Genomic DNA, 16825 nt, shown 5'->3' on the forward strand with positions numbered 1-16825 from the left:
TCGTACGTACTGTTAGGCAAATCATTAAACTTACTGTTTTGATCACACGTCGTTTAAATACCTGTCTTAATATCATAACAATAACTTTCGATTTCCAGCAATGCAATAACAATTACATAAGTAAATATTTCGACAAATTTCCCCTGGAGGATCAATTTTCAATTTTATCAGTATTTAGCAATATCGGGAAAAGGTAGTTGTTCAAAACGCGTCTGTTTGAATAAGAGAAAATGTAAATACATTGTATAGTGTATAACACACACGTTATATGATTTCAGTTCTGGACTTTATTTATGTAGAAACAAAAAAGGGACATTTTCTCTTAATGGTAAGAAAATAGAAATTGTTTCATGTGACGCCGACAAAACAAATTTATGTTATTTACAGTGAGAAATAAGCTAGATTTAAAAAGACTAGTAGTTATAATTGTTCCTGGTTTCACGATTTGTAATTGTTTGAAACTGTAAAAAGTAGGTGTTTTAAATAGAATCCTTTATATTAAAGCTGTATTATACTCCCGCTATCGGATTGAAAGAAAAATAGGTGTCAAGTTTCTGTTTTCATACTATATACCCGGTTTGCGGGAGTTTATACAACACGTTAATAATGGTTCAGGTATGTGGTATTGGGTGTTTTATACATTGTTATAGGTTAATTCATCAGTTACACTGCATAGTGACCGCCGGTCAGTTTACTTTGGACATGTTTTTATAATACTTCATAGGAATTTGATAGACTGGATTAAAGTTTGATTTATAACTTGGGGTAAGTTGAAGGTTTTTCTGTTTTGTGATTGGTTTTGTTTATTAAAGCTGAGGAGTGGCCATCCTATGTATTTGTATGTGCATGTAAACAACCACATGTTTGCAGTGTAGTTTGGTATTAGAAATAATCAGATAATCGGACAGGAAGGTACACAAAACCCGGGAAAGAACGCAGATGTACATGTATATGTACTGTAATGTATTTCAGCACACGTGTTTTCCCTTGTCAGCACATAAGCAGTTCTTTTCTCACACGTGATTGATTCTTTTATCACAGAGAAATAACGTCTTGTTCTTTCACCGCGTAGGTCTAGTGCTGTCATCACAGAGGACTTGCTTTTCCCTATAGCGTCGTCAAGAACACAAAGTCAAACACTTACCACGCATAGCTTGCGCTATCATCACATATGTCTAGTGCTGTCATTGAACATAACGCTCTTTCATCGCACATGTTTCGTCACGTAGGTCTAGATCTTTCATCACGTATAGGTCTAGTTCTTTTATCGCACAGGTTCCGTCACGTAGGTCTTGTCCTTTCATCGCACAGGTTTCGTCACGTATAGGTCTAGTTCTTCCATCAAACACACGGGTTTCGCAACGTAGGTCTAGTTCTTTCATCGCGCAGGTTTCGTCAGGTAGGTCTAGTCCTTTCATCGCACAGGTTTCGTCACGCAGGTCTAGTCCTTTCATCACACAGGTTTCGTCACGTAGGTCAAGATCTTTCATCACGTATAGGTCTAGTTCGTTTATCGCATAGGTTTCGTCACGTAGGTCTTGTCCTTTCGTCGCACAGGTTTCGTCACGTATAGGTCTGGTTCTTTCATCACACACAGGTTTCGGCACGTAGGTCTAGTTCCTTCAACGCACAGGTTTCGTCACGTAGGTCTAGTGCTTTCATTACACAGGTTTCGTCACGTAGGTCTAGTCCTTTCATCGCACAGGTTTCGTCACGTAGGTCTAGTCCTTTCATTGCATAGGTTTCGTCACGTAGGTCTAATCCTTTCATCACATAGGTTTCATCACGTAGGTCTAGTTCCTTCAACGCACAGGTTTCGTCACGGTGGTCTAGTTCTTTTATTACACAGGTTTCATCACGTAGGTCTAGTCATTTCATCGCACAGGTTTCGTCACGTAGGTCTAGTCCTTTCATCGCACAGGTTTCGTCACGTAGGTCTAGTTATTTCATTACACAGGTTTCGTCACGTAGTTCTAGTCCTTTCATCGCACAGGTTTCGTCACGTAGGTCAAGTCCTTTCATTGCATAGGTTTCGTCACGTAGGTCTAGTCCTTTCATCACACAGGTTTCGTCACATAGGTCTTGTTCTTTCATTACACAGGTTTCGTCACGTAGGTCTAGTCCTTTCATCACACAGGTTTCGTCACGTAGGACTAGTCCTTTCATCACAAGGTTTCGTCACGTAGGTCTAGTCCTTTCATTACATAGGTTTCGTCACGTAGGTCTAGTCCTTTCATCACACAGGTTTCGTCACGTAGGTCTAGTTCTTTCATTACATAGGTTTCGTCACGTAGGTCTAGTCCTTTCATCACACAGGTTTCGTCACGTAGGTCTAGTCCTTTCATCACACAGGTTTCGTCACGTAGGTCTAGTCCTTTCACCGCACAGGTTTCGTCACGTAGGTTTAGTTCTTGCATTATACAGGTTTCGTCACGTAGGTCTAGTCCTTTCATCGCACAGGTTACGTCACGTAGGTCTAGTCCTTTCATCGCACAGGTTTCGTCACGTAGGTCTAGTTCTTTCATCACACAGGTTTCGTCACATAGGTCTATTTCTTCCATTACACAGGTTTCGTCATGTAGGTCTAGTTCTTTCATACACAGGTTTCGTCACATAGGTCTAATTCTTTCATTGCACAGGTTTCGTCACGTAGGTCTAGTTCTGCCATTAGACAGGTTTCGTCCCGTAGGTCTAGTTTTTCCATTAGACAGGTTTCGTCACGTAAGTCTAATTCTTTTATCGCACAGGTTTCGTCACGTAGGTCTAGTTCTTTCATTACACAGGTTTCGTCACGTAGGTCTAGTCCTTTCGTCGCACAGGTTTCGTCACATAGGTCTAGTTCTTTCATCGCACAGGTTTCGTCACGTAGGTCTAATTCTTTCATTACACAGGTTTCGTCACGTAGGTCTAGTCCTTTCATCGCACAGTTTTCGTCACATAGGTCTAGTTCTTCCATCACACAGGTTTCATCACGTAGGTCTAGTTCTTTCACCGCACAGGTTTCGTCACGTAGGTTTAGTTCTTGCATTATACAGGTTTTGTCACGTAGGTCTAGTCCTTTCATCGCACAGGTTACGTCACGTAGGTCTAGTCCTTTCATCGCACAGGTTTCGTCACGTAGGTCTAGTTCTTTCATCACACAGGTTTCGTCACATAGGTCTATTTCTTCCATTACACAGGTTTCGTCACGTAGGTCTAGTTCTTTCATACACAGGTTTCGTCACATAGGTCTAATTCTTTCATTGCACAGGTTTCGTCACGTAGGTCTAGTTCTGCCATTAGACAGGTTTCGTCCCGTAGGTCTAGTTTTTCCATTAGACAGGTTTCGTCACGTAAGTCTAATTCTTTTATCGCACAGGTTTCGTCACGTAGGTCTAGTTCTTTCATTACACAGGTTTCGTCACGTAGGTCTAGTCCTTTCGTCGCACAGGTTTCGTCACATAGGTCTAGTTCTTTCATCGCACAGGTTTCGTCACGTAGGTCTAATTCTTTCATTACACAGGTTTCGTCACGTAGGTCTAGTCCTTTCATCGCACAGTTTTCGTCACATAGGTCTAGTTTTTCCATCACACAGGTTTCATCACGTAGGTCTAGTTCTTTTATGGCACAGGTTTCGTCACGTAGGTCTAGTTCTTCCATTACACAGGTTTCGTCACATAGGTCTAATTCTTCCGTTACACAGGTTTTGTCACGTTGGTCTAGTTCTTCCATTACATAGGTTTAGTCACATAGGTCTAATTTTTCCATTACACAGGTTTCGTCACGTAGGTCTAATTCTTCCATTGTTTCGTCACGTAGGTCTAGTTCTTCCATTACACAGGTTTCGTCACATAGGTCTAGTTCTTCCATTACACAGGTTTCGTCACGTAGGTCTAGTTCTTCCATTACACAGGTTTCGTTACATAGGTCTAGTTCTTCCATTTTACACAGGTTTCGTCACGTAGGTCTAGTTCTTTCATTACACAGGTTTCGTCACGTACGTCTAATTCTTTCGTCGCACAGGTTTCGTCACATAGGTCTAGTTCTTCCATATACATGTTTCGTCACGTAGGTCTAATTCTTTCATTGCACAGGTTTCGTCACATAGGTCTAGTTCTTCCATTACACAGGTTTCGTCACGTAGGTCTAATTCTTCGAGCACACAGGTTTCGTCACGTAGGTCTAGTTCTTTCATTACACAGGTTTCGTCACGTAGGTCTAATTCTTCGAGCACACATGTTTCGTCACGTAGGTCTAATTCTTTCATTGCACAGGTTTCGTCACATAGGTCTAGTTCTTCCATTTCACAGGTTTCGTCACGTAGGTCTAATTCTTCGAGCACACAGGTTTCGTCACATAGGTCTAGTTCTTCCATTACACAGGTTTCGTCACGTAGGTCTAATTCTTCGAGCACACAGGTTTCGTCACGTAGGTCTAGTTCTTTCATCGCACAGGTTTCGTCACGTAGGTCTAGTTCTTTCATTACACAGGTTTCGTTACGTAGGTCTAGTTCTTTCATTGCACAGGTTTCGTCACGTAGGTCTAGTTCTTTCATTACACAGGTTTCGTCCCGTAGGTCTAGTTCTTCCATTACACAGGTTTCGTGACGTAGGTCTAATTCTTTCATCACACAGGTTTCGTCACATAGGTCTAGTTCTTCCATTACACAGGTTTCGTCACGTAGGTCTAGTTCTTCCATTGCACAGGTTTCGTCACGTAGGTCTAGTTCTTCCATTACACAGGTTTCGTCACATAGGTCTAATTCTTTCATCGAATAGGTTTCGTCACGTAGGTCAAGTTCTTACTCAGGTTTCGTCATGTAGGTCTAGTTCTTCCATTACATAGGTTTCGTCACATAGGTCTAATTTTTCAATTGCACAGGTTTCGTCACGTAGGTCTAATCCTTTCATCGCACATGTTTCGTCACGTATAGGTCTAGTTCTTTTATCGCACAGGTTTCGTCAGGTAGGTCTAGTTCTTTCATTACACAGGTTTCGTCACGTAGGTCTAGTCCTTTCATCGCACTGGTTTCGTCACGTATAGGTCTAGTTCTTTTATCGGACAGGTTTCGTCACGTAGGTCTAGTTCTTTCATTACACAGGTTTCGTCACGTAGGTCTAGTCCTTTCATCGCACAGGTTTCGTCACGTTTAGGTCTAGTTCTTTTATCGCACAGGTTTCGTCACATAGGTCTAGTTCTTTTATCGAATAGGGTTAAAGTTTTCATCAAATAATTAAAGATCCTTCATCGCACGTGTTTAAAGTTTTCATCACATAGGTCTAGTTCTTTCATCGCACGTGTTCAAAGTTTTCATCACATAGGTCTAGTTCTTTAATCGCACGTGTTTAAACTTTTCATCACATAGGTCTAGTTCTATCATTTGTACATATTTGGAGCTTTAATTCATTACATAGGTCTAGTTCTTTCATCTGTTCATCGCGTGCACATGTTTAGAGCTGTCTTGTGATGTCATGTATAATTTCAGATATTTAATAATTAACAAGGCTTGTTTTGATTTCTTTAGTTTTATTCATTCTTAAATCGTGAATATTCTTTAAACTAGTCCGCCTGCTGACAGCATGCCAAATATTTGTAGTGAAAAGTACATATTGACATAACAGTTTATCTAGTGCACAAAATCAAATTTAGCAAGGTATCTTTGTTCTCTTTTAATGGAGAGTCTGTGTTAACAATATTCCTTGATGCCACAATATCTCGTCATTTCCCGAATATTTTATCCATACGAATACCACTGTAATTTTTGAACGTCGCTTCCGCGGTTGTAAAATGGCAAGGCAGGAATCCATAATAAAGACACTTTATAAAAATAGGTTGCAACCAAGCAAAATAAAAGCAGACATGTTTGTTTCCGTTAAAACGTGCTACACCCCTCACACCCATTGACCTCAATGTTAAACTGATGGATGATGTTTCCTTCTAAACTAAGTAATACAAAAGACGTATTTACTTCAAGTTTGAGTTATTCTGTAGCACTATATGTCAGGAATTAACCATATGAAATTTCCAGAAATAGACGTCATTGTACACAATGTCTCTGTAAAGTTAGCAGAATAGCAGAATAACTCCAGGAATAGCAGAATAACTCCAGCAGAATAGCAGAGTAACTCCAGCAGAATAGCAGAATAACTCCAACAGAATAGCAGAGTAACTCCAGCAGAATAGCAGAATAACTACAGCAGAATAGCAGAACAACTCCAACAGAATAGCAGAGTAACTCCAGCAGAATAGCAGAATAGCAGAACAATGTAAAAAAGACAAAAAGGCTAAATGATGTTTTTATTTAAACATGACAATTAACATTAGCCTAGCTAAGACTATTTTTGCAACAGGAATTTATTTGAAATAAAAACAGAAAATGTCTAAAAAATAGAAGTTCACTACTTAGAGTGTCCTTAAAAGTTTTGAAATTTGAATGGCGTTTTATGACAATAAAATTTTAATTGACATACAGATGCGAGGTAAAATGAAAAAAAAAATCCTTTAGCATTTTTGTCTTTTTAATGTTTTTCTGCTATTCTGCTGGAGTTGTTCTGCTATTCTGCTGGAGGAATTTGCTGCTGGAGTTATTCTGCTATTCTGCTAGAGTTATTCTGCTATTCTGCTAACTTCACAGAGATCGTCTCAATGCTCTTAGACACGACTGCTATATAAAATTTGGAAATGTCTGTAAGTCTATGGGAAAAACTTTTGTGAACTTTAATTAGGACATAACTGTAGCAGAGGTGTAAGCGTTTTGTTTCTGTTTCAGCAAATGACTGTGTAATAGTTATATGCTATATTTTCTGTTCCAGCAGACGACTAAGTGGGTGTTAGATCTAGTGTTGTCGTGACGATATTCTGCTGGAGTTGTTCTGCTATTCTGCTGGAGTAATTTGCTGCTGGAGTTATTCTGCTATTCTGCCGGAGTTATTCTGCTATTCTGCTAACTTCACAGAGACCGTCTCAATGCTCTTAGACACGACTGCTATATAAAATTTGGAAATGTCTGTAAGTCTATGGGAAAAACTTTTGTGAACTTTATTTAGGACATAACTGTAGCAGAGATGTAAGCGTTTTGTTTCTGTTTCAGCAAATGACTGTGTAATAGTTATATGCTATATTTTCTGTTCCAGCAGACGACTTAGTGGGTGTTAGATCTAGTGTTGTCTAGACGATGTGGGTGTTAGTGTTTTATTTCTGTTGCTGCAGACGACAATGCAGTGTCGATGTGGATGTTAATGTTTTCAGACGACAATGTTGAGACTATGTGGGTGTTAGTGTTACGTTTCTGTTTCAGCAGACGACAGTGTTGTGACGATATCATTATGGGTTTGTTAGTGTTTTGATTCTGTTTCTACAGCAGACGACTGTGTACTAACGATGTGGGTGCTAGTATCTTGTTTTTATTGTGTAGTAACTATGTGGTAAGCTTGATTTTTTTCTGTTTGAGCAGACGTGCTAGTTCCAACGATGCGGTTGAGACGACTGATAAAGCTATGCAAGACAGGTCTCAAGTTCTGCTGTTTCCTGTTAACATTTCTCCTCATTACTGAGCGGATACTAGAAGACGGTGAGGAACAAAGTCAGGTCAAGACCAGTCTGAATAAACATACTGTAGTCAAAAGAGTAAGTCGATTTAAAAAAATAAATATTTTGTAAGATGTTTTTAACGGAGAACAATAAACAATAAGTTAATGCGAAATATGTCTCAACTTTTTTGTCAAATATTCATAAGATCGGGGTTCAAGCCAGGATTTTGTTGTAGCCGTGTTCTTCGGGATTAAAGACGGGTACACTTTTTAGCGGTTTATTGAAAAATGCATGTTGTTCACTCGTGTGTAGGATGTACACTCCATTTATACATATATATTAGAGTGGATATATAGCTATCAAATTTTTTCCATTTTTACAGTCTCCTTATCACGAACTAAAATCCCAGAAAACTGATCTAGCATACTTGCTTAAATAGTTTTTATATTATCTTTTAACAGCAGCCTACAGAAGAAGTACCATTTAAAGTTGTGTTAGATGAAATTCCTAGTCAAAATATGAACAAAAACCACAAAGACGCTGCTGTGTTTTCAAATTCTACTGCCATAATACCCGGACTATATCGTGTTTTCGGATTTGGATACGACATTTTCTTATTCTCGGCCGTCGTTGGAAATTCCTCCGCCATAAACACGTGGGACACTATAGTAATTCAAGGCTGGGAACACAGAATGTTTGAGAACACAACTTTCGGTTGTTGTATAAAATACAAGAGCGGGGATATGATTTCAGTTAATATGACTAGAAAATATCACTGGGCTTATAGGGACAAAGTAAGCATGCCTGTCAAACAGTACTTGTGCCCGAATCCTAGATACAAGCTTAATGACCTGCCTGTAGCTGTAACTATTTCCGGACACACGAAGCAGACGGCGTGTCACCGAAGATTCAACTGGTATTTGGAGCCATATTTCGCACGTGCTCACAAGGAAGAAATAGCAGTTTGTACAAAGGTTAGGTTTCCAGATTTAAATAGCCTGGCAGTGAATAAATAACGAACAGTCTGAGTATGAAATTCTGTTAATTTGGTACTAAATGTGAAAGTTTACAAGACTGCAGACGAGAATCTGAATATTTGAATATAATCTACTGTTTACATGTTCGTTTGAAAAAAAATCACACTCATTGTGGTTGCCGTCCGTCTGTGCGGCCAAAATGTCAGTGCTCTTTTCGCCGCCGGTGCAAATATTGACCTGATAAACATCTATTCGGGCTGTTCCAAATATTTGTAATTTTGTCTCCCACCACACAGTAGTGTGGAAGACATATTGATTTACTCCTGTCTGTGTGTATGTGTGTTAGTGTCTGTCTGTCACAAATCTTGTCCGCGCTCTAAGTCGGAGAGTTCTCATGCGATCTTCACCAAACTTAAACAAAATGTGTTTGCCAATAAGTCCTAGGCCAGTTCCGATAACTAGCCAAGTCGGCTTAGGCATTTCGGAATAATGGCCCTTGAATTGCCGAAAATCACCTTGCACACTGATGTCCGCGCTCTAAGTCGAACAGTTCTCATCCGATCTTCACCAAACTTGAAAAAAATGTGTTTGACAATAAGTCTTCGACCAACTTCGATAAATAAGCAAATCAGCCCAGGCACTTCGGAATTATGGCCCTTGAATTACGGAAAAATCGCTCTGTACACTGATGCAAGTGATACATGTTTTACTGCATGGTTGACTTAGATACATAATGGAGAAGAAATGCCAATCTATTATGATAAGGCACTTGTAGGAGGCATGCGCTTTTCTCAAAAGTAGCTCTAGTTCAGCTATTAATTCGCTAGTACATGTAAACTAAGAATAATTTGCAAACTTATTCTTTCTGCTCAGATGGTGTATGGTAGCGTGTCTGCAGACGACATTTTATCTTGGTTCGAGATACATCGCCGGTTGGGTGTAAACAAGGTATTAACCTATTCCTATAACCTAAATCCAGAGGCTGCTAAAGTATTACAGTACTACGAGTCGCAGGGTTTAGTAGAGACTTTTTCGTTCAGACTTCCAAAAGCATGTGAGTATTTTTAGAGTTTTCTTTGTATTCTATAAATGAGATTCATTTCCCTAGTTAGTACTTAAGGAAAGATTTCAAACCCTGGAGTGATACGTCGTGACTCGTGAGTTCCCTGTCTGGTCGCGTCATATCAAAGATGTGAAGTAGTTTAGCTTCCAAACCTTTTGCGCATTTAGCATTAAGAGGAAAGTTCTAGGTCTGATCAGTCCAGTGTTAGTATAATTTGACATTCCAATGAGACAGTTCTATAAAGCTTAGCATTGTGCAAACTGCTACAAGTAGACATTATCGTTCATATGACTGAAAAAAAAAATGTTTAAAAAGAATTAAGACTCTAAACCAGAACATATAATTCTTTTGGTTTAACAGTAAGTGTATTAATTCGTCTTTGTTAAATATTTACACAATATTCATCAATTACTTTGTACGACACTTGATATTTTTTTAGCTCGACTATTCAAAGAATAGGTAGAGCTATAATAAATAATTGTACTCGCCCATGCGTCGGCGTCGGCGTCCCGATTCGGTTAAGTTTTTGTATGTAAGGTGGTTTCTCAGTAATAACTTGTGGGAATGGATAGAATCTACACTCTTATCCAATGTGATAAACTGAGTCTCAGTGCTTTATGACCCCTTTTCAACTTTTATATTCATTAAATTAACAAGGCTGTTGAATAGTCGAGCGTTGATGTCCTCCGTCAGCTCTTGTTTAACAAGGCCTTTGAATACTCAAGCGTTTCTGTCGTCCGACTGCTCGTGTTTAATATTTTTTACTTTTTTCAGCTCGAGGACGGAAAGTTTCACAGGTAGGAGTTAAAAACATGCAAGCCTGGAACGATGAACAGATTCCTGTCTTTGACTGCCTAGAGAAATTGAAGGGATATAAATACCTGGCGGTAATAGACATGGACGAATATCTCATACCCAAGGAAGTCAAAACATGGCCGCAATTGTTCGTAAGTATCTTGTTACTGTTGGATCCATCAAATCAAGTCTTATTCGTGAATATCAGCTTTATTTTTTTTCCTAGGTTAATATATCATTCTGAAAGTCTCCAAGTGTGGTAGTATGGCCCTTTTGAATTTAAATGATATCATTAACATTTTCAGTTTTATGGCCACAAATATATTTTGTTCTTTGTACAAGTCTAGTCTGAGACAGACTATATAAACAAAAAACTTATAGGAAAATATGTTGTACTTTGTTTGTTGTTGTTGTTGTTTGTTAACTAAGATACTGTCAAAGTTTCGTAACAGGTCATGGAAAAGGATTGCCATTATTAACATGTTTAATGTCCGAATTGACTATCGTTTTAATTCATTATTTCAGATCTAGCACTCAGGGCTCTCTGAATCCATTTTTAGCTCAACTTTTCGAGGAAAATGTAGAGCTATTGCACTCACCCCAGCGTCCGTCGGCGTCGGCGTCGGCGTCGGTGTCGGCGTCAGCGTCGCCGTTGGTTAAAGTTTTTGATAAAGTCAAATATCTCTGTTACTATCAAAGCTATTGACTTGAAACTTAAAATTGGTATTTACTATCAAAGTCTGCACCAGGAGAAACAATCCCCATAACTCTAATTTGAATTTTGACAGAATTATGCCCCTTTTTAACTTAGAATTTTTGGTTAAAGTTTTTGATAAAGTCAAATATCTCTGTTACTGTCAAAGCTATTGACTTGAAACTTAAAATACTTATTTACTATCAAAATCTACACCAGGAGAAACAATCCCCACAACTCTGATTGAATTTTGACAGAATTATGCCCCTTTTTAACTTAGAATTTTTTGTTCAAATTTTTGATAAAGTCAAATATCTCTGTTACTATCAAAGCTTTTGACTTGAAACTTAAAATACTTATTTACCATCAAAGTCTACACCAGAAGAAACGATCCCCATAACTTTTATTTGAATTTTGACAGAATTATGCCCCTTTTTAACTTAGAATTTTTTGTTAAAATTTTTGATAAAGTCAAATATCTCTGTTACTATTAAAGCTTTTGACTTGAAACTCAAAATAGTTATTAACTATCAAAGTCTACACCAGGAGACACAATTCCCATAACTCTAATTTGAATTTTGACAGAATTGTGCCCCTTTTTAACTTAGATTTTTTTAAAAAAAAATTTGATAAATTCAAATATCTCTGTTACTATTAAAGCTTTTGACTTGAAACTCAAAATAGTTATTTTCTATCAAAGGCTACACCAGGAGACACCATTCCCATAACTCTGATTTGAATTTTGACAGAATTATGTCCCTTTTTAACTTGGAATTTTTTTACTGGCAAAGCTCTAATTCAGAGGCAAGCACTGAGAAAAGTCGAGCGCGCTGTCTTACGGACAGCTCTTGTTTTATTTTGTTTCCACAGGGTATTTCGAAACCGGGCGGCATTTTACTTGTATATCAATATGTAAATCGTTTTAGGACAACCTATGGAAGGTGAGGCCCTGGGCAGCCGGATATACGTTCCTCGTGCATTTACATATAACATCCTGGGGTGTGACTAACAACTCGTCTCGGTTTACGGTCGGCAAGTATATAAACCGTACAGCCGCACTGGTTGACCGGGTAAAACATGTTACACGACCAGATAGACTGGGTATCGGCGGTTTGTCTACTCACATGTATACCCCTAATTGGGAAAAGAAATATAAGAGGTATTTCCAACATTACTGAAAATTAAATTAAATATTTTGGGGACACGGACATATATATTATACGTAAGTCCTCATCAGATTAGGATACCATTGCTGGGTATCAGTATATAATGATTTGAACAGATGTGTTTTTCTTCAATCTTATCTATTCAGTCATTGGTAATATATTTAACAAAACAGCTAACTCGCCATTTGCTAGTTTGTTAATATTTTAAAAATTACTGAAGGTTTCGTTTTGAAGTTATGCATACAATTAGATCTATGTATCATTAACAACATATCAAACTTTAAAATTTTATTTATTTATTTTGTTGGGTTTAACGTCGCACCTATGGCGACTTTCCAGCTTTGATGGTGGAGGAAGACCCAGGCGCCCCTCCGTGCATTATTTCATCACGAGCGGCCACCTGGGTAGAACCACCGGCCTTCTGTAAGCCAGCTGAGTGGCTTCCTCACATGAAGAAATCAATGCCCAGAGTGTCAAACTTTAAAAAGTAAAGATGTGATTTTATTCATTTTCTTCCATAATTCATTTTTAACAAGTAAGACCAAATACATGTAAACCGTTTATTAGAAAACTAGGGAATACGATTTATAAGAATACGGATGTGTAATTCTTTATTTAATACATATCACCAAAATGCTAAATGCTCCTTTTCTGTCATTTTCTCTCCTCATAACGTCTTTCTTTAGTTTGTAAATTCTCGACATCTTATTGTATTTTTGTGATTTTCAAAAATTAGTTGAATTGGTCAAATGAGTAAATTTATATGATGGAATAGTTTGATTTTGTTGAAAACTTGACGTCCTAACACCAACATATTATTCTTAGAGTAATATATAACTTTAAAAAAGTAGTTTGGGCCTTTTTCAAAATATTTGCAAAACAAGAAATGACGAATTAGCTGTTTTGTTCAGTAAAGATTCTAATAGCGGGATGAGTGTTACCGAATTTCAGTTACTAATTCTTTGATAAATAAGTGCAAGCCAAGACCTTCAAGAGAAGTTTTATACATGGACAGCATTTGCAGGTGGCTCGGTTTACGACGTGTATAGAACAAGTTGCTTTTGAAATGCTCAGTATTTCCATGAATTCTACTTTTACTTTATTTGTGTAGATCCACAAATCTCGGTACCTTCATTAGAACTACTGATCTCGGTATCTGTTATCAATATCTGTGGTAGACCTACCCGCCTCAATGTCTGCTATAGTCCGACACATTTCAGTGTGTGCTATAAACCCACCCATCTAAGTATTTGCTATAGACCTTTCTATCTCAGTATCTACTATAGACCAATCCATCTCAATATCTGCTATAGATCCACCAATCTCAATATCCGATATAGATCCACCCTTATCAATATCTGCTATAGACCAACCAATCTCAATATCCGATATAGATCCACCCTTGTCAATATCTACTATAGATCCACCCTTATCAATATCTGCTATAGATCCACCCTTATCAATATCTGCTATAGACCAACCAATCTCAATATCTGATATAGATCCACCCTTATCAATATCTGCTATAGACGAACCAATCTCAATATCTACTATAGATCCACCCTTATCAATATCTACTAAAGATCCACCCTTATCAATATCTGCTATAGACAACCAATCTCAATATCTGCTATAGATCCACCCTTATCAATATCTACTATAGATCCTCCCATCTCAATATCTGCTATAGATCCACCCTTATCAATATCTGCTATAGATCCACCCTTATCAGTATCTGCTACAGATCCACCCTTATCAATATCTACTATAGAACCACCCTTACCAATATCTGCTATAGATCTACCCTTATCAATATCTGCTATAGATCAACCCGTATCAGTATCTGCTATAGATCCACCCGTATCAATATCTGCTATAGATCCACCCGTATCAATATCTGCTTTAGATCCACCCTTATCAATATCTACTATAGATCCACCCTTATCAATATCTGCTATAGATCCACCCTTATCAATATCTGCTATAGATCCACCCTTATCAATATCTACTACAGATCCACCCTTATCAATATCTGCTATAGACCAACCAATCTCAATATCTGCTATAGATCCACCCGTATCAATATCTGCTATAGATCCACCCTTATCAATATCTGCTATAGACCAGCCCATCTCAATATCTGCTATAGATCCACCCTTATCAATATCTGCTATAGATCCATTCTTATCAATATCTGCTATAGATCCACCATTATCAATATCTGCTCTAATCAATATCTGTATATATCCACCCTTATCAATATCTGCTATAGACCAACCCTTGTCAATATCTGCTATAGACCAGCCCATCTCAATATCTGCTACAGATCCACCCTTATCAATATTTGCTATAGACCAGCTCATCTCAGTATCTGCTATAGATCCACCCTTAATATCTGCTATAGATCCACCCTTATCAATATCTGCTATAGATCCACCCTTATCAATATCTGCTATAGACCAACCCATTTCAATATCTGCTATAGATCCACCCTTACCAATATCTGCTATAGATCCACCCATATCGATATCTGTTATAGATCCATCCTTATCAATATCTGCTATATACCAGCCCATCTCAATATCTGCTACAGATCCACTCTTGTCAATATCTGCTAAAGATCCACCCTTATCAATATCTGCTATAGACCAACCCGTCTTAATATCAGCTATAGATCCTCCCTTGTCAATATCTGCTATGGACCAACCCATCTCAATATCTGCTATAGATATCAATATCTGCTATAGATCCACCTTTATCAATATCTGCTATAGATCCACCCATATCAATATCTGCTATAGACCAACCCTTATCAATATCTGCTATAGATCCACCCTTATCAATATCTGCTATAGACCAACCCATCTCAATATCTGCTATACATTCATCCATCAATATATCTGCTGTAGACCCACCCATTTCAGTATCTGCTATATACCCTACCACATCAATATCTGGTGTAGACCCACCAAGCTTAGTATCTGCTATGGATCCACCCATCTAAATATCTGCTATAGACTCACCCCTCTCAATATCTGCCATAGACACACTCATCTCAATATCTGCCATAGACACATCCATATGGGTAACTTAAGTTAAGGCTAATATCATTTGTAAAATTTAGTATAACATGGCATGTTTTTTTCAGATTTCAAGCGAAGGAGTCGGAGGCGACGATCCATCATTTCCGGGCTTGCAGAAAGGACTGGGAGAAGAGAGCATCTAACAAGACATGCATGAAAATAGCAAGAATTACAGACACATCGTTGGTGGATATTTTATCGCCGATAGAAGAAGACATTGTAAAGTTAAAGGCATCGATATCGGACCATAGCTAAAGAGAGTGTTGCTTCAAAAGTCATAAAATGTATAAAACCATTGAAACAGGAAGGATCAGTCATATGAAGTAAACCTCATTGCACTGAAGATCGAGAAATGACAGTCACATCACTGTTATGTCTGTTACATCTTGATACGATAAGGCTATCCAGTAGCTGTTTGCCAGAAATTTAAGACTTAACGAAAGCGGGAAGGGAAACAGCTTGGATATTTCTGAATTTTTAAAGCATCAGCCTACGTTAGAGTGGCTTTAAAAGTTATCAAAACAAAATAAGAAACGTTCTGGGCATGGGTAATTCCGTAATACTATACACATGTCCTTTATGAAATCTTCCTTAACCATAAAAAGTTGATAAAGTCATGACGTAACGTATCACTCTAGATTGAACTAGAAGTAATCAGATATGTTCATGGATTTAAACTAATATATCACTGAAGCTTCGATAGATATATCAACTTCTTTAAACAGAATTTGAAATAAATATTCTTTCAGTATAAATGTAACAGATTTTCTGTGAGTTAAAACATCCTTGTGGTGTCTTAAACGACATGATTCCTTCCGCATTCTGATAACTATAGCCTAGAGTGGCAGAATTAATTCATCGACTACGGATTCGGAAAATGTTTAGAAACGGTGTGAAAACGCATGCAACAGTTGTAAAGATGGAGCTTTAGAATCACGTAATTTGATTCGTATGTTCTTTTGAAGAAAACAGTGGCAACTGCGTTAGTTGTAATAATTGAAATCTGCTTTCTAGGAAACGATTAAAGACATTGTTCGTTCAGTGTAGTGAATGCAAGAAGAATGTAGGTTTACATTTCTTTCAGAATTTTAACGAAGAAAATTTCTAGTCAGATTGTCATATTCAGTTCAGTTATTAGAATATCAGCATTGTCTTCACTGCAATCGATCTTTGTGTGTAATAAGCATGTATATGTACATTAAATGTATGTATTTCATTAAACTTTGCTATGCAATAATAAAAGTTTATAATAAATTTATATAAAATACCGGTATGTATGTATACATATAACAGATAAGAGATACTAAGAGCATACTTCGTGATAAAATAACATCGCTTTGCTTAAAATCGTAGACCACCTTGCCTATAAAGGCATTGATCTCCAGATTTTAGCTAAAACTGATCTTTCTTTAAAACTGAAGTTTGGTCATTTTATGAACATTAGAACATGAGTTTTTGTTTCTGAACAATTTTAAAATGCCAAATCAAGAAAAAAAACTTGCCCGAGTCGGGAATCAAATCCGGACCGCCGAGGCAAT

The 16825-nt window shown here is 37.7% G+C and overlaps 1 protein-coding gene across 1 annotated transcript; it reads left to right on the top strand.

The window, feature by feature from the left end:
- The first annotated feature begins 470 nt into the window (after positions 1-470).
- LOC123559869 (uncharacterized) lies at positions 471-16554 on the top strand. Its single transcript, XM_045351986.2, has 7 exons — positions 471-615; positions 7433-7605; positions 7971-8483; positions 9360-9540; positions 10324-10496; positions 11965-12197; positions 15353-16554. The coding sequence occupies exons 2-7, from the start codon at positions 7450-7452 to the stop codon at positions 15540-15542; spliced, it is 1446 nt and encodes a 481-aa protein (XP_045207921.2). The 5' UTR covers positions 471-615; positions 7433-7449; the 3' UTR covers positions 15543-16554.
- Positions 16555-16825: the final 271 nt, after the last annotated feature.

This window comes from Mercenaria mercenaria, chromosome 10, assembly GCF_021730395.1.
Source record: "Mercenaria mercenaria strain notata chromosome 10, MADL_Memer_1, whole genome shotgun sequence".
Lineage (NCBI taxonomy): Eukaryota > Metazoa > Mollusca > Bivalvia > Venerida > Veneridae > Mercenaria > Mercenaria mercenaria.

What these genes read in the sequence shown, in the direction of transcription:
- LOC123559869 (XM_045351986.2), top strand. Translation starts at nt 7,450, where the DNA reads ATGCGGTTGAGACGACTGATAAAGCTATGCAAGACAGGTCTCAAGTTC. An exon ending in AACATACTGTAGTCAAAAGA is followed by an intron (nt 7,606 to 7,970) that starts GTAAGTCGATTT and finishes ATCTTTTAACAG; the next exon opens with CAGCCTACAGAAGAAGTACC. An exon ending in AAATAGCAGTTTGTACAAAG is followed by an intron (nt 8,484 to 9,359) that starts GTTAGGTTTCCA and finishes CTTTCTGCTCAG; the next exon opens with ATGGTGTATGGTAGCGTGTC.